Here is a 22,252-nt window from a genome sequence, read left to right as displayed (position 1 = left end):
TGAGCCCTGACAGCCCCGAAGAAGTGCTGATCCTGGCACTTCCGCTGAGCCCTGACAGCCCTGCAACTCCAGCCATCTCTTGCTCAGGCTTGTGCGGTGCTGCCACCGGTTCAACTCATTCCCCTCCCCCCACTTTTCTAGGATGGTCGCGTACCATCTGCCAGGTGCCAATGTACCACAGGTGGTACCCGTACCACTGGTTGAAAAGCCTTGTCCTAAACCATAGCCAAGGTTTACTAAGGTTCCCTATAACCTCCACACCATGGTTTGTAACAGCTGACAATATCAGTTGTGACTTCCAACTCAAATAATTATGGCAATTTTACCACTGGAATATTAAGCAAATGGAACATAAAACAGGACAAGCAATCTTCAGGAAGAATTTTTTTCATTTACATAAAAAAATCAAGCCATAGTTTGGTTTCATGTTGGAACTGAACAACTGCTTTATACATTATATTATTGAAGATTCAAAATACTTAAATGGCACCAGCCAAAGGGAAGACTTTCTACCCTCCTGGAGTGTTTCGCATTTTCAATATTGCAATATATATTTGGCAGGCTATTCAGATTACATTGAGACTGAATTTTATCTTCTGAGTTTTGCAAAAATTTAAGTGGTAAAAAGACATAATTCTGATTCATCTCAAGTGAGTGCTCCCTTGACTAATCCGGCCTTTTATGCAGAATCAAACAACAATTCTGAATATATTTTTTTTACTTCATGAGGCATTTTGGTTATAAACTGACCACAGGAAAATCTGTCATCGTGGAATCAAGAAATTGCTTCAGTTCTTTGGAGTAAATAGTTATGGGCTTGTAATAGCTTTCCAAACACTATACAGTAGCACATTTACAGTATACCCTTGTTTTCTGTTTGCATCCAGCTGCAAATACAGGCTAGGGTGCAGATTCATTTGTCATTACACATATTTTCTATTATATTTAAAATATCAGAATGTCCATAAAGAACTTGATATCGTGCAATGTGGGTGTATAAGTACATCAGCATAGGAGAGTAGATTTATGGCATTAGTGTATTTGCTCTCCAGTATGCACGATATATACAGGGGTCAAGTGTCCCCACCCGCCTAGCGTCAGTGACTGAACAAAGTAGTATAGCATAATCATTCATGGCATAGCAGCTTGCTTTCTATATTGAGCAGAGAATGAAGATCTTTTTAGGTAAAAAAACACATGTTTACAAAGCAGTGAAAAGACCTAGGAGCTCAGATAACTGTTTCCTTGTTGTCAAGCATTAAATGGAACTCAAAATGAACAAAAATGCTTTGTACAATATCCAACACCAGAAATGCACCCGCAGTTTGCCATTAGGCAATGTTAAAAATCAGCTTGACTGTAATAAAACAGCTGCCTTGCCAGTAAGGGCTCAGATTCAAAGAAAAGTTGGTGAATTGTTCCAGTAAAAGAACAAATATGCACAGTGTTGCCACTCACTGATTTCCCAGCTCCTTTTTTAGAGAATCTTGAATAAACTTTAAGGTGTGTTGATACAGGAAAGAGTCTTTGTTCTTTGGTTTACAAATGTTGAGATGGCTAACTTCTACCTGAATGAGTTCTCCAATGCCTAAATCTGAAACAGACATGAAAACAAAGAGCATTAAAAATCACAGAAAAGACACACGTCACATATTGACATTCAAGGGATTTCCCCTGGTTTCTAGGCAAGATGGTAGCCTGTCTGTCTGAACCAAATTCTAAACTGTATAAAAAACACCTAAAGTTTATTTTAGCTGGAGTAATCCATAAGCTGTTTCACAGGATGTCGTACATAATTTATGTCTTAGCTGTTTGGGGAATATGTGCACTGGTTTGAAATAACTAATTTTTAAACCCTTTCTACACAATGCATATTAAAAGAAAAACTGCACCTTGTTTTCAGGCCAAACATACATACAATTACACAACGAAATACAGTTAGTTCTCCACTTATAACCGTTCATTTAACGACCATTCAAATTTACAATGGCCCTGAAAAATGTGAATTATGACAGTTTTTCATGGTCACGTGATCATGAGACAGTTGGCAACTGGCTCATATTTATGACAGTTGCAGTGTTCTGGGCTGATGTGATCACCTCTTGTGACATTTTGGCCAACAACCATCAATGGGGAAGCCAGATTCACTTAACAGCCATACTAATTTAAACAACTGCAGTGACAAGAAAGGTTGTAAAATGGGGCAAAACTCACTTAACAACTGTCTCACTGAGCAAGAGAAATTTTGGGCACTGTTGTGGCCTTAAGTTGAGGACTACCTATATAATATAAAAATTCCCACAATATAGAAAAGCCAGAAGCAGTAACTTCAAACCGAGGGCAAATCCAACCCTCCTATTCCTAGTTGTTTCTAAAGAACTACATTGTGTTTGATAATACAGAAACTGTCCTAGTGAAAATGTTCAAATAATTAATGTCACAGTACTTAAAATGTAAGTAATGAGCATATAAAGAAAAAAACATGAGATAGCAAGTTACCTTGGGACCTGAGGTGTAATGATGGTTGATCCAGTGTTCCTCAACTGGAAGTCAATCATTGATTTCTTTGGTGTTTTTTTTTTTTTACTTTTTTCATTAACTCATTTACTTTTTGTTAATTTGTCTAATTTGGACTTACTTTAAGACATTTGGCCTTCCGCTGCTAACATCGGATGTTTTTGCTTTGACAACAGTTGGAGAGGCAACCATTTTCTTCTTATGTTTTACTTTTAGAGTTAGAGCTAGAGTTAGATGATGCTGGGGGGAGGAATGTGCAAGAGAGTTCAGCTAGACGTAACAATGCTGAACCGAGGTTATTGAAATAAGAGATGGTAAGAATTGACGGGCTGGAGGACTGGAGGGAAAGCCTGCATTTCAAATTAATTGGAGAATGTGATTTATGATTGTTAATTGGAGGAGGGAATTGTGCTTTGATACTATGTGCTCAGGGGAGGGGAATCCAGTTTGTGGCTTCGACTATGTTAGTGCCGATACTATGCTTCTCAAATAAAGATTTTTTAAGGTAAACAATGCCTCGAAGTTCTTTGAAGAGTTTCATCTGTCGGAGCCATGACAACATGTAGACTTCAACTCCCAGAATTCTGAGAGTTGAAGTCCACAATCTTAAAAATTGCTGAGGTTAAGAAACACTGCTATAAATGAGTAAAGCCAGATAAATTTCCGAAGGGGAATGCTGGGAATGTCAAACCTGCAGATTCCACTGGCACGACATGCAGACTCAGCATTCTGCCAACTCGTGTCGGCAAAGTTTCCGCAAAGCTTAATACTGGAAAGTTCTGATTCTTGGCAAATGAGATGAAGTCATCATTCAGTGCTTTAAGGGCAGGCGAATCTGGAAAAACACAGAAAAATGAAGTGTGGATTTCTTATTTTAGACATTGCGTTTCAGGCAGAGGTATACATTTGCATGTAATGTTTTTCATATGGAAGATGGATTTCAGTTCAGAAAGGCGCATCTGCGGTCAAGCACTGATTTTAAAGATTGAGTGCCAGTCTGGTATATGCAAGCAAGGCTAGGTGGTATCACAGCCTCTATTTGTTGTGGTGAAGTACATGTAACCCTTGTCTTAAACCAGGGGTCTTCAAACTTGGCAAGACTTGTGGACTTCAACTCCCAGAATTCCTCAGCCAGCCCTGGCTGGCTGAGGAATTCTGGGAGTTGAAGTCCACAAGTCTTAAAGTTGCCAAGTTTGAAGACCCCTGACTTAAACCATTCATTTAGGGACCATTCAAAATTACAGCATCACTGAAAAAAGTGACTTACAACCAGTCCTTGCAACCTCCTTGCTTAGCAAAGGAAATTCTAGTCCCAATGGTCATAAGCATTTCTATGTGTTGCTAGCTTCTTACTGAAAATAAACAAAATGGCCCACCTACAAAAGTTCTATCTATATCAAAGTCTAAAGAGTTATTTTTCTATCCAGGAATGCAAGGGAAGGAAAGTAGACCAGGGGACTTCAAACTTGGCCCTTTTATGATTTGTGGACTTCAATTCCCAGAATTCCTCAGCCAGCATGCCTGGCTGAGGAATTCTGGGAGTTGAAGTCCACAAGTCAAAAAGGGCCAAGTTTGAAGGCCCCTAAAGTAGACTATGGAGCTCTAGGACAGAACTTCCTGTACACAACAAATTGGGGTAGGTGGGTGGGTGACGCAAAACCACAGCTTGCTCAAAGTTGCCTTGAGTTTAAATTTAATAAATAAATAACAGGTAAGGTGTTATGAAATGATTACACTTCAGCTAAGTTTGAATTGAGGATATGTCTGAACTTAACTAAAATTCCCTTTTGCATTCCTATTTAATATCTGTTTCACACGTTTCCTGATATGGTCTGGGAGCAAATATTGGGATATCTCAAATGTGAACTGGCCGGTCCTGAAAGTGATGCTAAGGGACTCTGTCAGAGGCCTTTATACTGGCCTCATTTATATTGACATGAAGCACAGATTGGGAATCTACTGGAATCAGAACATAGATGTCCATCGTACTCTACCTCCCTCTTTCTATAGGAACACTGTAGAGGTTCTGAATGGTGGCTGGAGGCAACAATGACCTATGGGTAAAGACGTTACATTTAATTGAGAAGACTAAAGTGATTCTGACTCTTGCATTAAAACTCGAGCGGTGCCGGATAGGGTAGAAATTGTCTTGAAAATGCAGTTTCAGAAATGGGAATCTTCAGATGCCTAATTTTTAATCAGTTTCACATAAATTGGTATTCACGCACTCACTCCTGTCTTTCTTACAAGTCTAACCATGTGAAACAGGCTTCATCTTACAGAATTGGCTGTTACTTCACATCTATGTTACAAGACTTTGGGCACTGTCATCATGCAACCCCTTTATTGGGATAGCTGAACCAATAATGGGGTTCGTGTTTATTTTTGAGTGAAGGGTGTCAGAAAGGACACTTTTCTTCTATACAAATCTGCCATTACCAAGACTGTGGACAGAGACGTCGTGCTATGTTTGATCGTCACAGAAGATTACTTAGTTGGGATCAGGACCGAAGGGTTTTTCATTTCTCGCTGGAGCTCCTTCTCATCACTTGTTGATACAAACGTGTTCTGAATCCTTTTGGACCACCTTAATAAAGCTTAAGAGAATTTATTCTACTGATAAAGATGCTGGACTAAAAACAGGGAAAGCTGAGATCTGTTCTGGCTTAGGCACAAAAGCCAGCTTGGTGACTTTTAAGTTCATTCCTTCTCAGTCCTAGGAAGAAGGCAATGGTAAACCACTTCCAAAAATATCGTCTAGAAAACTGCATTTCCATTAAGCTCCATCAAAGGAATAAATAGAAATGAAGTTGTGTTCCTTTGATCCGTGTAAATAATTTGTTAATATTAATTTGTTAAATATTAATTGTTAATATTTATACACACACAAACACACACACACATAGAGAAAGAGAGAGTTATAGAAAGCTATGTTTTAAATATACACACATTCCAGAACTAGACAAAAATTATCCCAAACAAACAAACCTTTGCTGAGCTCTTTGACTTCCACAGAAGGGAAGAGCAGAAATCGGATATTTACGGAATATTCAGCCAACCGGGAGCCATGGTGAGGAACACTATAAAATACAATTCCCCGTGTGCTGTCCACTATGGAAGCCATTTCGGGGTCCATGGAAGCATCCAGCAGCATTTTCTTGACCAGAAGACCTGAAAAGAAAAACAGCTATGAAGTGGGATCAATGCAGGGCTGTGATGCTTATTACAGAGACACAAGATAGGAAATCGCTCTCTCAGAACTCACTGAAGACCTCCTGGTTTGATTTCTTTACAGAAAAGGAGGGTCAGTCGATTTTTCCTCCCCTGGAAAAGGCCTCTTTCTACAAGCCCCAGACCACCCCTACCAAGTGCAAGAGATACCAAATTGACCATCAGCCCTGTCTAGTTATATGCATAGTACCATACAGTTATTTAGAAGCCTTACATGTCCGCCCATCTTAAACACCTCTGGGCGGGTCAGAGGAACTATAAAACTAATAAATAAAACAATCATAAAAACAATTAAAAAAACTGTGACACAATAAAAACAAAAAACCTGCAACCTAAGTGTCTCCCACAGCAGGTTCAGCTACCCTTCTTTCATGCGTCCTATTACACAATCCCAGCACCTCAGTAAAATGGGAGATCCTTGAAGGAAATGGGCAGCGAAGAATCATGACTGATAAACAAACAAGCAAACAAACCAGCCAAGTCTTAACAAACAAACAAACCAACCAAGTCTTAACAGCCTTTTGAAAGGCTAGAAAGATGGAGGGCCTGTTGAAACACCAGCAGGAGGGTATTCCACAGGGCAGGGGCAGCCCTGGCAAAGGCGTGCTTCTGAGGTCCCAGAAGACCTTCCCATCTTAAGGGAAGATGGACTATGTGTACAATTGTGATGACTTCTATATATCCCTTCCTGTAAACTGCTGAATGCCAGGAACTAGGATCTTAATATTTTAGGGTAACTCTTAAAACGAATGCACTGTATATAGTCTTCTAAAGTGCAACTGTCAAAGAGTTCAATTCCTTGTAGAGGGTTCTGAATGCCATAGAATAAAATCTGGCTCCCCAAATGAGTCCCAGTAAGATGAAATGGGTCACACTGTGCCTCCTGGAAGTCAATGTAAGCAGTCACATTTAAAAATAATATAACTTCGTGAATCTCTCTGCTTGCCCTTCAGATAAACAGATACGAAAGTGCAAAAACAGACTGAGGGGATGGAGGCACTTTGGGTCACATTGAGAAAGCCAACTGGCACTGTGGAGATAATATGACATTTTAAATAGAACTATTCCAAGTCAGTGCATGTGAAATCTTAGCTTCTCCATTCATTTTTCAGAGGTTGTGGCTTATAGGAAGAACAAAAGTTTACTAGAGGGTGATCTCATGTTTTGACAGATATATGGTGGATGCGTCCTGTGCCAAAGGATAGCGTCAAGGCTCAGAACTTGAAATGTCAATACTCAGCAGAATACAAACAAATACACTGAAAGAACTACTGGGGAAAAGCCACTACTAAAAGTTGTCTCAATTTCCAATGGAATGGATGTGGGAACAAGCAGAGGTTATAGAGAGGTAACCAAATTACTATTTTATTCATTGGTTTATTAAATGGTCAAGGAGAAGCCTAGTTTCTAGATATTGTTTCCCAGTAAACACAGAGCCCAAGGACACATTAATTCATCATCGCTTTCATTATGCCCCCAGCCCCCCCAAAATTTCAGCAGACACTTTGGAAACTACAAGAAAGGGCTTAGAGGAGATGAGTATTCAAAGAGATGCTTACCATCCTGTTATGCTTGCAAAGGAAATCTACCAACAAGGTGTATTGGAACACATGAAGGGTCTAGGTTGTGTTAGCAGTGCAGTTAGGAAATAAAAGAGTGCCAAAAATTAAAGGAAGTTGGGCTCATTAAAGTTTGAATACAAACATGCTAAAGAGGCAGAGAGCAACAGTGGGGAAGAAGGTCTGTAACTAGTCATCCACATAAGGTTTTTAAGACTGTTTTCTGACAAGAGTGGCATCTAGAAAATCAGAATTTTCAGGAGGGAACTACTGAAAATCCACAAACAACACACTGAAAATGCACTAGTGGCTGAAAATACACCACATCTAAACACATATCCTATGCACCACTATTATTATAAATCCACGTATTAGGGGTTACTTTCTATGTACTACGATCCTATGAACACTGCCTTCAAACGAAACCAATGTACTATATTTACAGGACTAACAAGCTTGAAGTAATTCATTTAAAAGTTGATACAGAATACAATGAATTTACCGCCCATGCTATGCGACAGCCATATGAGAGGTCTGTCTCCAATGCCAGCAGCTCTTAGTTTCTTGAGAAGCTCAGTACTTCGATATGCAAGAGATTCTCTGCAGATGAGACAGCAAACAAAGCATGAGGGGCAAATATAGCAAGGCAAGCATATCCTGAAGAATTATATTATTTCTTGGCAGCTTTATTCAAATTTCCTTAAACTCAGCTTATGCCATAGAGTAAGTTATTTTTCCCCATAGCATCCACTTGTGTCAAAATGTTGGAATGTTTTAGGGCAGCAATTCTGAAACTTTTCTTACAAGTGGATCAGTATGCCACATTACCGAAACCTTTAGAATAGTGTTTCCCAACCCTAGCAACTTTAAGATTGTGTTCAAGTTCTAAAATACGTAACAATGGCCACACTATTTGGGAATTCTGGGAGTTGAAATCCACAGATATTAAACTTACCAAGTTAGGCTCTTTCTTCTACTAGTATCACCACAAAAACTAGGTGTCAACAACTCATTGACTATTGGCATTACAACATACGTGACCTTCCAAACAGATTTCATAATTTAATTAAAAATATAAACAATTACTATGGAGACACTAAATATCATCAGGTTTAAGCATATTTAGTGAGATTTGGGGTGGGAATGTCAAGATCTGATGAAATGTTATGCAAGAATATAAAAAAAACTTGAGAGATTGCAAGATCTTGTTAGATTCTGGCTGTACAAAATATTTTTTTAATCAAACCTTGCTTAAAACAATGGTTAGCATCCAAATAATCAGATCAATATGCTGTAATTCATGAGATGTATATATCTTAGAACATGTTTTCTGGTAAGCACAGGGGATTTTGGCTGATATGTAAAACAGAATGTTTAAAGCTATGTCACAAGGAGAAGGGCGGGATATAAATGCAATAAACCTAAACCTAAACCTAAACAAACATGGGAAGTAATGCATTATTTAATACTTTAGATAAGTATCTGTACACAGCTATTTAACATCTCTTTAGATTACTGTGGATATCAAATAATCTCTATTCCAAATATTAAATTAAGCAGCTGCAGTATTATCCAAGTCAAATCTCCTTTTGGAGAAGAGGGAGCAAATTTGGCAGCACATAATCACATTAACTGGGACAAAATCACTGTTGTGGGAATATCAAGTTTCCCCACATATTCTTCAGGGAGCAACTACTATCTATGTATGGTTGCATTAGGAGGATATTGAAAATGGTTTGACAAGATTATATGAATTCTGCCAAAGTTTATTCAACATTGTTAAATCAGGTTAAATTTTGTTAAACAAATCATGGATTAATTCAATAACTGAACCCAGGTAAAATATTTTAAGACTGATCTTGATCAATTCTGGCCAGGCTCTTTTAGAGTTTACAGAAAAGGATCAATCTGTTATTTTAATCAAATGCAGGTATGAATTTAGACTGTTCAAAACATATCAACATACATATAATATTATTAGTATTAAATATTAATATCATAATGTAAATATATAAGCAATATATTCACTTCTAAAATATACAGAATGATGTGTATAGAAACATAACAGAGTTTCAAAGTTTCTGCTCCCCCGTTCTTTACCTGTAGCTCTCTACAGGACATTTTGTTCTCCAGTCACTAAGGTGGGTATCATATTCCACAGAAATAATTCTAAGCGATGGGCAGTCAGATGCTAACCAAGTCTAAATTTAGGATACAAGAAAACAAAACAGAAAACAATTGCATTTCAGATAGGTGTTTAGGCTTCAGGTTATGCAATGAGGATCAGCAATATACTTTCAAGCGAGACGAGTGAATCAGAAGAGTAAACTATGATTGCAGGGCATATCATCTGAAATGACTTGCTAGCAGGTTCTATTGCCTTAATTTCAGCAACCCAGCATTAGTCTTATAAACAACTCTTGTGCCTTTAAATCCATAAATATAGGGCCAAAGTTTTCATTTGACTCTTCTAGGACATAATGTTTCTATCATTCTGATTGGTTGATCTCTATCAATTAATCAAAGCCTCTGCATTTGGATATGTTAGCAGGCTACAGAACATTTTAGAAAAGACCAAGCTGTCACTTATGACTTGCTACACGTCTAAGCATAAAGCAGAAATCAAGGAAGTGATACCTTCTCTGGGTACAGGTATAGTAAAAGGAAAAAAGAAATTGCTTCATCAGGAGAGAATCTTGATGTACATGTACAGAAGCAAATAAGTCTGTTGTGCTGGTGATTACATAGGTGCCTCTGAATAAATAGATGTTCACACGAATGCTACTCTCTGTTATTTATGCATAACAGAGCATAATGTAGAGGAACTGAAGAGAAACAACTGGAAAAGAAGTATGAAATACTGGGACTTACTAACTGAAGTTGAACGCTTATGGAAAAAGAAATGTATTGTTAAAGCAATCGTAATTGGAGTCCTCAGAGCAATACCTAAAGGATTTTCTCGATATCTGGCAATACTGAATCTATGAAACCTGAATACCCTAACTTCACAAAAAATACCCACCCTGCTTGGAACTGCCTATAGAAGGGGTGTCAAACTCGCCACGTCACATGACGTGTTGTGACGTATCGCGACTTTTTCCTATTGTCGGAGCTGGGGTGGGCGTGGTTTTGGCATGACGGATCCGGCCCATGGGCCGGCAGTTTGACACCAGTGACTTATAGTCTTAGATGCAATTTTAATAATCCTTAGGTTCTTGGTTAGGACTTGAATTATTAAGTTTCTTCCAGTCTTAGACTGTGAATTTAACTATAGATTACCCATACATCATCATCATCTAGGTAGTCCTGGGGTTTCAACAGGAACTGGTGACCAGGACTGCCGTTGTTACACTATGCAGTCATAAAAGGTGATGTCTTGGGACCTCATTGCTTAGCAACAGCAATCCTGACAGTCCTGGTTCATACAACCCAAGAGATGTAGTTAATGATTCTCACTTTTGGCCAACATTCGCTGTAGTCATCTTCTGCATCCATGTCTTTGTCATCTGTAGAGTACTCAAGGTCCTGTTGTCTCCATGTTTTAAATGCTGCTCCCAAAAGGCCATGAACAAAAAGGACATCGGCTTTAATGGGCTCACTGGTACTGGAGAGAAGTCATAAAGAAAAATCTATTATTAACAAGAGCATCTAGGCCAACATGCTGGTTGGGAATTCCTGGAAGTGTAGTCCATGCATCTTAAAGCTGCCAAGGTTGAAAAACAGTAATCTAGGCAAAGAATTCTCTCTCAAATAAATACAATAATTCCTATCCCATCTCTACTTAAATTATTAGTAATGGTACAGATCAAAACTGATGGAATTATTCTAAGTTAAATTCCAAACCAGAATAAGGAATCAAATGTTGACTTATATCTCCTCACATATACCCAGTTCCTTCCAAAACCTCAGATTTACTCCTTTTTTATCTCCTTTTTTCAAGCTTTTTCTGCAGGCTCCGTTAGCCAATTGAACTCTGGACTTCTTACTATCTATTGTCTGAAACTATTTTGTGCCCCTTAGCAAGATGTTAATCTTAGGTAAATTTGCATCTTTCCCTTTTCTCAGTTACTAATTTTCAAAGGCTTAACTGCCACAAGATTGTATAGCCTAGGTCACTCACAACATACTACTGTCTCGAAGGCTTAAGCATTATGCATAATGTACAATATTACCATCCTAAGGCAGTGCACAATATTATAGGTAGTTCTCATTTAGAAACCACAATTAGAACTGGCAACTCGGTCACTAAGAGACATTGTTGCTAAGTGAAACCATATCTGTGCTTATGATATTGCTTTACAGATCTGTGACAGTTGTAAATGTGAGGACTGGGTGTAAAGTTACTTTTTCATCAATGTATAATTTCGAACATTCGCTAAACAAGACAGTCACTAGACAAGAACTACTTGTAGTATATTTATAATGCTTGCCCCAGAAGCAAACATAAAGCCAAAGCAATTTACATAAGTTGTCAAACATCTAAGGCTAATGAGATTAATGCAAAAGGTTGTATCCTGCTTTTAAATTATTTGATCCATGCTGTGCATACCAAGAGCCAGCTAAGGTTGAAAACATTCGCTGTTTATGCAGCCAGGCAATATTGAAAATCTGACTCAGTTTATGACAGTTTCCTGAATTTTTTCCTTCCATTCAGAATACAGGAAGGGGAAACACAGAAAAGAAAAACATATCCCTGCACAAACAATTCCTCAGGGCCAAACTGTTGGATATATGGTTACAGCAACATCTGATGATTCATTGGTCCATTTTTACAACTGGATGTGTGAATCAACTTCCCTGCAAAGGACTGGCTATATCAGCAGATTAAATCATGCTAAAGTATGGTTAGAAATAAACCTGAATTACAAAACAGGCTTAATATAAAGAAGATAGAGCTTGCTTACTTGGTTCGATATTGTGGGTGTAAAATGTATACACCTTCTGGATACTTTTCTTGTAGCACTTCCCTATCCAGATTAGCCAAGGCTCTTGCAGCATGAGAGGACTCCATGACGCGTGAAGACTTCATCATAGCTGCCAGTATAGAAACCCATCCTAGCATTGAATTAAATAAAACATTTGCATCATTGTTACCTACTCGGATGTTTTATTAACAAAGGTATATTTAGTAAGTAATAAATAGGTAGGAAAGTATTATATACATTGACTGTTTTTCACCACATTTTTTTCTGGCAATTCTCTGCAAAATTATTATTTGTTAGCAACTGGAAGTCTAAACATTTAATTTCTCCTGTTCATGTTTGAGAATATGGTGTAAGACCGATTATAACCAATAATTCATGCAGCAATATCAAGACAGACAGACAGATCATGCCACCTTATAGATAGAATGCATACTGTCTGCTCAAACCCTCCAGAAAGAAACTGCCATCCTGTCAGGAAAATCTTTGTTTTAATCATTCATCTAGTTTATCCATTAATTCTTTCCCTTTTGGAAAGGAATCCTGTGTAGAAAAATGCACTGCTTCACACTGCAGACATATAAGAAAGTTCTGATCAATTCCTTTACTCCGAAGATAAATTCAATATACACCCACACTATGCTCAACCAATGAGAAAATATATTTGACAAAATTATATGAAATTGCCTGGAATATTAAATAATTAAAATCCCAACTCTAAAGTATTGATTTCCTAAACCCTATGACTCTTGCAAGGAAACTTCACAAGACAAAATATTTTAATAAAATATTTTTCAATTAACAACAAATGCATTTGCTACTACCTGCACGTATTATCGATGCATGAAGACGTTCATCTAGTGCCATATTTCCAATTATGTGAATGATACTTCTTTGTATCTTGCGAGAATCTCTATGGAGGTGATACAGTTTTTGCAAGAGTTGAAGTCCCTTGTTTGCTTCAATTTTATTACAATGGCTAGGAATCTGAAGTGATAGAGAAATTGCAGTAATCAGCTGTACTTTAACAGTGTGCAAATCAAGTATAAAATTATATCATGCACAAAGAGTCAGGGGGGGAAGGGAAGGTTGACTATTTACCCAGACACCGAAAAAAAATTAAAAATGACTTGAGAATGCCTACGCTGTGTACATTGCAGTACAGTCCTATTTCCTCATAACATGACTAAGTAGAATAGTACTTACATGTTTTACAATCTATCTTGGGTTTATAACAAGGCTTGAGCAGGGATTTTCTCTTTATGCCTTTAACTTGGGCCTGAGAGGGCTGCAAATGGCTGAGTTCACAAAGTTTATAAAGTAGCAGCAAGTGTGGGTACAGGCAGAACCCAGAATATAATTGAAATTAATTGGTTTGATCAAAAGGACCGTTCATTTAACAGGAAAATATTTCTTTCATCTATTTTAAAATGAAAATCATATCCTTTTACCGTGAAAAATAGGAACCATTTTCTAACTCTACGTCTATATTGTCAGCTTGTTTGCACAACTGAGATCCAAAGAGGGCTCCAGGCCCAGATTGGTGCCTCTGCTACATTACCTTGGAATGTTCTACTAAAGCTTGCAAACAAAAGAGTTCCACTGTCTTTGCAGGTATGGTACTGAGACTTTCACAGTATGGAAGCCCATTACCTCCAAAACACCACAAGCCTCCCTGGAAGGAAAAACACGTTGGAAATTAATTTCAGAACAACAGAATGAACAACCTTAAGTTTGTTTTACAACAACATTTATGCAACAATGTGTAGTGTTTTCCATTTTTTAAAAAATTAAGCACAAAGAGTACAGCGTACTCTAATGGGTCAAAGGAAACAAGAGACCACTTTACAGAAAAGATGCTGCAACTTCAAACCATTTCGAAAATACTGACCAGCAAGGTAGAAGCATCACTATCCTAGCAGCCATTGGAGCATTCTTGTTACTAAAATTACTTTCCACGCAAATTACTCAAGAGGGATATGAAAATTTAATAATTTTTAAACAAACATTTTGTTATTCTGGAGGCAAAAAATTTCCAGTAAATAAATTCCAATAAGAATTTACTCTTCGTTATCAGTCAGCTCAAGGAATTGGTATAACTCAGGGGTCTTCAGACTTGGCCCTTTTATGACTTATGAACTTCAACTCCCAGAATTCCTCAGCCAGGCATGCTGGCTGAGGAATTCTGGGAGTTGAAGTCCACAAGTCATAAAAGGGCCAAGTTTGAAGACCCCTGATATAACTGAAATATGTAATCATCTGGAAGCAAGCAAATATTTATTACCATCTTCTCATTTCTACTGGTTCAGACCAGCCCTCTAAATTAGAAACTTGTTGGCAAGACAAAATAACTTCAAATTTACTCAAAGACTATGTCACTTTTTATATTGTGGATTTAATAGATTTATCTCTGGATTCATAGGCCAACAAATCAAAAGACCCAACATGGTGTACAAAGTTAAGACGCTGTAAAAATGCAAAGTAAAATGGGAACCAGAAATATCATACATTAAGGAGGAAACACACAAATAGAACACCAATTCTAAGTACCCAGTTGACTAGAATGTTGAACTCTTTAAGTTTTGAGAATATACCTTTTGGGCAGCGATGGTCTGGCTGCTTTCTCTTAAAGCTAAAGAGGTAAAATACTGTACACACTGATCAAGATCTTTTTGAGGTAAAGCTGCCAAAAGCAGTCGAAGTTCATCTTCTAAGCAACAAGTCTGAAATATGAAATCACAAACATTTCTGTTACTGTATCTTGTTGATGAATGACTCACATAAAAAAACTAGGATTTGTAAATGTTTTTATGGTAGGAAGCAGCAGGACTTTTAGTCTATAAAGTTCCAGATTAGGGATGCAATCCTTTTCTACTGAGACCATATTCCTTCAAGGATAATCTGATTAGGGAAGCATGCCTACGATGGCAGGGCAGAAACCAGAGGATATAGTACAGACATAAAGTAACTCCTAACAAGCACCTAGCTAACTATTTCTCTCTCTCTCTTTCTCAAAATAAGTATTTTGGAAAGCAGCTGCAACTACAGACATGAACCGGGTTTATATTTCCAGTTGTTCCAGAGTACCTCCTCTGAATTAAATCCAAAGTATGGCACAGATTGATTTTGGAGGGTTTTCAGAATGTGAATAACAGAGCTTGCCTCTCAGTCTTTAACTCCTCCAAACATTGATCACTTCTACTCCTATGGATGGGAAAGACAGCAGTCCTGAGTCCTCTCAATGCAATTCCCATTCTTACACTCCACAAGGTGAAGTCTGGGGTTTTAAGACTTGTATTGTGTTACCTCCAGTGCACTCCTACTCCTACCCTTCCAATGACATCTCTGGGCTCTTTCTCACAGCCATATTCATGAGCTTTCCACCGATTCTTGAATTTGGAGGAAACTATATTGGCATATTATAAGTTGCACTGCTCCCACAATATATCTCTTTCGCACATCACCAAGGAGGCCAGGCAGAGTTGCTATCCTGAAATAAACTAGGGCAAGGTAGTTTCAAGACAGCAACTACTGGATGTCTTAGGTTGTTCCCCCTCCCACCCAGCATTGGCTACTGGTGAGAAAAAAAAAACAGACACCAATTGCTTTTTTGAACATGAGGCTCTTTGGGAGCTAAGGCTGGCTTGACTTTTATCCTTTACTTCTAATAGGAGTATCAATATTCTATGAAATGATTTCATGGCACCTAGAGGACACTCAGATTACTCGTAGACTGATATACTTAAGTAAAACAACCTAAGAGTCTTGGGGACTGGCATTCAGAGATTGATTAGAGCAGACATGTCAAACACAAGGCCCAGGGGCCGGATGCGGCCCGCGAAGTGGTTTCATGTGGCCCGCGAAGCCATCCTGGAAACAGTGAGGGAACGGCCCCCGTTGTCTTGGCCCTGGCCGTCCGGGACCCGATGTACAATGTACAATTTTGTGGTGGCCATCTATACTGAAACGCATTCAGTCTTACTCCACAAGGCCGTCTAGAAACAGCGAGGACCCAGCCCCTGCCGCGTCGGCCCCACCTCCTGGGTGCATGCTGGGGAGGTATCACCTTTTGTGAGGAATGAAGAAATGGACCATGTCTTGGCGCTTGTCCTGGCCCCATCCCCTTCTGCCAGAGACCCTCAGATCTGTCCCACTTCTGCCCAGGCCCCCACAGGCACCCTTGACGCAAACAATGTAGAGCTGGCCATGCCCACCCAGTAGGCCACACCCACTCGATCCACGCCCACCCAGTAGGCTGCACCCACCCTGGCCACACCCACCCGGTCCCCCAAGGGAACCGCAATGCTGATGCGGCCCTCAATGAAATTGAATTTGACACCCCTGGATTAGAGATACAGAGCAGAGAAGCCCAAATCAGAAGAGAGCCCTCTGGGTTATTGTGCCTCTGGATCTTTCTTGCCTTTCTCCCTCCTGAGGCCAATTTCCCCCAGGAGTCCTTTCAGTCAGGCAAAGAGCCTCTCTCTTCTCTTAGGATTTGATTGGGAAAGGTTGAATAAAAAAAGGATTTTAAAAGTATGCCTGTCCATATGGATGCCCTCTGGCAACTGCATTATGCTACCTTGGTTAATTCCCAAGTATTAATTTTCAAGTATCTACATAAAAGAAGCTCCCACAATAAAGGTCGTTCGGATCTTATTATACATACATCTTTTGGTTTCAGTAAAAGATGAGGAGGCAGGAAAAATCGCAGATCAACATCTTCACACCGAGCTAAAGCAACAGCAGTTCTCTGGTCGCTTGTTTGGGCAACAGTCCTGTATTGATAATCTGTACTAAAACAAATATAAAGTCAGAATTTCCACTAATCCGAAATATATTTTTAATAAAAACTATATAAGCAAGCAATACATCTTTGCAATTATAAACACAATGAGGATAAGCTACCTGTTTGGAAAGGACTACATACCTAGGGATGGCAGATATAAACAAATTCCCAATTTTGAAGAACAAGGACAGTGGATGGGGGGAGGATTCAGTTGTAACATTGTTAATAAAACTGTAACACCTGCAGTTTGTATTGTAAAACAAAAGTTGCCAGTTTAATTTCAGACTCCTTTGAATTGCAGTAGCATTCTTAAAGCACAGGTTTCCAATAGGAAGTCTGATTTCTCACTGTAAAACATCCCCCCCCCCACTGGTTCTTGCTGAAGTAGAGGTCAGAACTGAAAGGACTCTACTATTTCTAAATAATTGTGAGTATCAAGCATTAGCCCATATTGTAATTGAAATTCAGCAAAGCAACAAACCCCTTGAGGATCCTAATCAGTGAAAGGTTCTCCAATACAAGTTCCAATTAAAATGAATGGGTTCCTGTACTGTTCCTGTTAAGTCTGTGGAACTCGTATAAGAAAACTTTCTGATATATCAGTTGGCTCTCCTTTTCATAGTACTATGTAAGAGATAATAGCCAACAGCAAGAACTCTGTAGCTATCTTAATAGATACCATTACCATGCCAGTAACGATTGGCGGCCAATTCCTGCACAGCTTGTAATCGGACCATTTTATCATTTGATTGACTTCTTTTCACAAGCAGCCACAAGGCATAATCACGCTCTTCTGCATCAAGTGTACTGAAGCGTTCTTTACCAAACATAAAATAGGACAAGATTATTATAGTCACTTTATTTCCATCTTCGTATTATCAGCAGTACTGTAACTAAAGGTAGTATTTTTAGAGTAACATTTTAAAGCATACTATTTCCTGGATCCACATTTAGATGACAATACCAAACTGATCTTGGCTAATCCAAAAAGGTAAGCATGTAAATACTTGGATGATACACCTCCAGAGAACACTAGAGCTAAAGTCAAGATTGGGTTACAAAATCTCTCCAAGAATAAGGTAATGGTAAACAAGTTTGGTAAAGTTGTCAAGAAAACTATACTTCAATATCAAGTTTGATTTGAAGGAGATTTTTCTTAATATAAACGAATGACCATTCAATTAAATAGAGTGCTTTGAATCTGGAAACTGGAGTTTACTGGCCATAACCAATGATTAGGACTTGACAGAGATTGTAAAACAAGAATATATATGGAACTACATTTAAATATCCAAAAGTCATTTTTGCATCCCAATGAGAATACTATGCATTCCAGATTAAGAAAGACCTTCAAGTTAACACCTCTTCAGTGCAGGAATCCAAACTAAATCTTTCCTGCCAGATGGCAATCAAGTCTGCTTGAATGCATCCAGTGAAGCACATTATTTCACTGAATAATTGGCTCCTACTATTGCACTGATTTTAAGCCTAAATCTCTGAATAAACATTTACATGATATTTTATTTATAAAACAGCAATTGACTTATAAAACATTTAAGTGTAACTAGCATATTCAGAACCAATTCCAAACATTTAGTCACTGTTCCAGGTAACAAATCTGGGTTCTTAGCCAGATCATGGCACTTTGCATTTTAGTTATATATATGACAGGCAGAAATTTATTGATTTTCCAATATGCAGAAACAGCAATGGGTGGAGAGAATGGAAAAAGCTGCATCAATTTAGTTTCTGCATGGTATGAACTATTAAAGGTACAAAGTTTCTGCTTTTTAAAAAAATAACAGTTTAAAAAAATAACAGCGAGTTAACAATGACATTCCAAACCTACCATCAAAGGGCTTCTGGAAAATTCGAGCATGCATTTCTATAATTTTTTTGGCTGCTCGGTGAAGCTTCTTTCTCACTTGATATATGATTCCTACAAAAGCAACAGAGAGTTCATTTTGGTCAAATAATATATTGTCAGTCCTACATGTAGACCAAAGCAGGAAACCAATTCTACAAGAAGAACAAGAACTACATTTTAGTGAGGTAAGCCATAGTAACCAATTTTGCAACTTTGCTTGTGGTTTCTCTTCCCACCCTTTTTCGACCAGTGAATCAGGGAAGAGTCAGCCTAAGTCTCTTCTGAATACTGTACTATTTCCCTACCCAGGACCAAAAGAATGCTTCTGTAATTTTTGTTTATATAAGTTTCTGAATATTTGCTTCAAGGCCATCTCCCTGGCTCTCTCCATATATAAATTCCTGTTAGATTCAGCAGAAAGAGAATGTCACTTGCATCTTTCCTAATATTGTAGCCTCACCTTCCAAATAAAACCTTGAAGCCCTGATTGGGAAAAAGTGTACTACGAGCCAAACAGGAATGTAACTGATACCAAACTAAATACTGATCACCAATTAAAGATTAAGGGTTGACTTGCTCTCAGAAATGTCTGAGGATCGCTAAGAATGGACTATTTGTGGGAATAGGGGAGATATCACCAAATGAAGCTTATGATATGGATAGCCATACTCTATTAATACAATTTCTTAACAATAGAGACACAATAAGAAGAGAAAAAATGATTATTCAACTGGATTTAAAAAGAATATAGAAAACATCCTGGTCCCAGCCCAGTAAATTTCCAGTAGAAGAGAATATAAAAAAATGAGAAAAACATTATGAGGGAAAAAAAGAGAAAATAGAAGGGAATATGAGTAAATTTCTTCCATAATCTCAATAGTGTAATGTTCTTCCTTAAACATTAGGATGAATATACTATTGTTCCAATTCTTATTTAATATTTCCTACATTCAAACTGTGTTTCTAATTCCTTCTACTTTCAACAATAACCTAGTTTTTCTTACCTTGATAATCACTTTGATCTAAAGAAACTGTTCGCAAGTAGATGTAGGATTTCAGTTTTTCTTGCTGTACCACTTGGGTATCAAAACTGAATAATTTTCTTAAAGTCAAAACTTCATAAGTAGCAAATATACAACCACTTAAAAAAGCAGAAGACAGATATCAATGTAAGCATTAAAGTACATGTTTAAACCTGATTGCAGTTACGTAGATTGCGGTTACGTAGAAAACGAACCTATCTCAATGTACAGTTTTAACTTCTGATCCAAGCTGGAAATTCTTGTCCATAATTTTATCAGCTGAAGAATTAGTGTTCCTCCCCCCACTCTTGGTGGGGAAAATGTGGAATTCTACATATGCCATCCTGAAAGAACATGTCAATCTAACAAACAAAAAGAAATGTTCCGAAGGAGGAGAATATTTGTAGCTCAAGGTTGAAATGAGAGATCCTGGGTGGTCTCTCAGCTTGGTTGTTTTCTTGCAGATGCTTCACTACCAGGTAACATCATCAGTGTTAGAAGAGAGCAGGGTTTGCTCTCATTTTATATATTATATATTTTATATATTATAAATTGAGTATATAAAAGTGAGAGCAAACCTACCCCCTTCTAGCACTGATGTTACCTAGTTCAGGTAATGAAATATCTGCAAGAAAACAGCTAAGCTCAGAGAGCACCAAGAAGAAATGTCCATTCGCTTCCTTTTGCCCGCTTTCTTCTCTCTTCCTCTCTCATAAGCAGAACTCTCTTGATTCCTCTTGATATCCAAACTAGGCAAATCAGGATATGGTTGTGGGATAGACGTTCCTTGCTACCTTCTAGCCATGGTCTATCCCCTAATCATATCCTGATACTAGAAAGTAGCAAAACAGTAAATCATGCAGAGATGGAGCAGGAGGAGTATTTCAGATCAGCGCAAGCCACTCAATTATCATCTCACAGTCTTTAATGCTTTACAAGTATAGGTAGCAATAAATAAATACATGAACTAAGCAGGAAACACAATCTGCTTCTAAATTTAAATTTGAAATAAGGAAAGGCAACACTTGTTTGTGGATTAGAAACCAAGAGAAAAGGAGAGGGGAGGGGAGGGGAGGGGAGAGGAGAGGAGGCCTGTCAATTGTTTCAAAGCTCACAGTTTCTAAAGTTTTCAGGAATGACAGATTCACATGGCTCACATTTAAGGGCCCAAATTTTAAATAATAAAATAATGCAGGAATTGACTGTTATTATAGACTATGAAATATATTAAATAGGGTCATTCTTAATTTTGCACCAGCTTTCAGTGATAGATAATATTGTCAACATTACTATATACACAGCATTTAAACAATTACAACATACTATACATATTCACAAGAACAGCTGAAAAAATAATACATTAAACACCTACAAAGTATGATACTTTATGTTTATGCTAGAAATAAAACTGATGTTTGCTAATAAAAACTTACCCCAGAATAAGTGAGCCAGTTAACTTCACAATTTTTCCTTAAAAATTAAAAGTTTAGTATCACTGCATGTGCAAAATGGATGCTTTAGTACAAACATTATATCAATAATGAGTTATATACAGAGGTTAAGCTAACTGTACTTAGTTATTATTAAAATAAATACATGTGAGTCCATTTAACTTCTAATTTAAATATTGCTTATTTATTAACTGTTTTTATGCCAATACAATAAAAAACACTCTTGGAGGTTCTCATAGAAAAACAATGGAATATAAAACAAGTCCCATGCAAAAATAAAAATAATGCTGCAATAATTCAAAGAGGACAAAAGGATGGTAATATCGAATTAAAATAAATCAGGGGAAGGCTCTAAAAACGAATCCAACCCTTACCAGCTTGTGGAATGTCAGAAAAGAAGGAATCAGACTGATCTCCATAACATCAGCACTGCAACAGAAAAGCAGTACCTCCTTGTTTCAGTCCCCCCCCCAAGCTCCTGAAAGTGTGGAATGCATACCAGTTTCTCACTGTTATAGCTAGTTGGTTGGACCACAGATGCTGGAGAAAGTGGATCTGAATGTATCCAGGTAACAAGCCATGAAGGGCTTTGTAGATCAAAGCCAGCACTTTAAACTGGACCCCAAAATCAACTGGCAACCAATGCAGGGTCCATAACACTCCAAAAGCTCCCATATTTGGGGCTTAAAGGAGTACAATTTTTGAATATTTATAACCTACTAGACAGATAAGAGCATGAGGTAGTGATATCAAGCCTTTAAGTCTCAGGTAAGGTCCCAAATAATTAATTTAATGGTAATGTAATTAATTCCTATTCAAGGTTATGCAAAACTAAGTCCTACTTCATTGGGAGCAAGTGACAGCTCTGTGTATATGGGTCTAATCACTTAAAAAAAA

At 37.9% G+C, this 22,252-nt stretch overlaps 1 protein-coding gene across 1 annotated transcript in view; it reads right to left on the bottom strand.

The window, feature by feature from the left end:
- Positions 1–416: 416 nt before the first annotated feature.
- SERAC1 (serine active site containing 1) overlaps positions 417–22,252 on the bottom strand; it is a 25,048-nt gene continuing 3,212 nt past the window's right edge. Inside the window, exons 3-17 of the mRNA XM_015826701.1 lie at positions 21,338–21,374; positions 19,887–20,023; positions 18,865–18,954; positions 17,701–17,832; positions 16,896–17,017; positions 14,824–14,952; positions 13,791–13,904; positions 13,054–13,216; positions 12,212–12,362; positions 10,764–10,911; positions 9,408–9,508; positions 7,810–7,907; positions 5,506–5,688; positions 3,209–3,352; positions 417–1,594 (exon numbers count right to left, since the gene is read on the bottom strand). Of these exons, the coding sequence (XP_015682187.1) occupies positions 1,455–1,594; positions 3,209–3,352; positions 5,506–5,688; positions 7,810–7,907; positions 9,408–9,508; positions 10,764–10,911; positions 12,212–12,362; positions 13,054–13,216; positions 13,791–13,904; positions 14,824–14,952; positions 16,896–17,017; positions 17,701–17,832; positions 18,865–18,954; positions 19,887–20,023; positions 21,338–21,374 (1,889 nt within the window). The 3' untranslated portion in view covers positions 417–1,454. The remainder of the gene's footprint in view (positions 1,595–3,208; positions 3,353–5,505; positions 5,689–7,809; positions 7,908–9,407; positions 9,509–10,763; positions 10,912–12,211; positions 12,363–13,053; positions 13,217–13,790; positions 13,905–14,823; positions 14,953–16,895; positions 17,018–17,700; positions 17,833–18,864; positions 18,955–19,886; positions 20,024–21,337; positions 21,375–22,252) is intronic.

Source organism: Protobothrops mucrosquamatus, unplaced genomic scaffold, assembly GCF_001527695.2.
Source record: "Protobothrops mucrosquamatus isolate PMUCROS unplaced genomic scaffold, P.Mucros_1.0 scaffold3243, whole genome shotgun sequence".
NCBI lineage: Eukaryota > Metazoa > Chordata > Lepidosauria > Squamata > Viperidae > Protobothrops > Protobothrops mucrosquamatus.
This window is presented reverse-complemented; position numbering and strand designations above follow the sequence as displayed.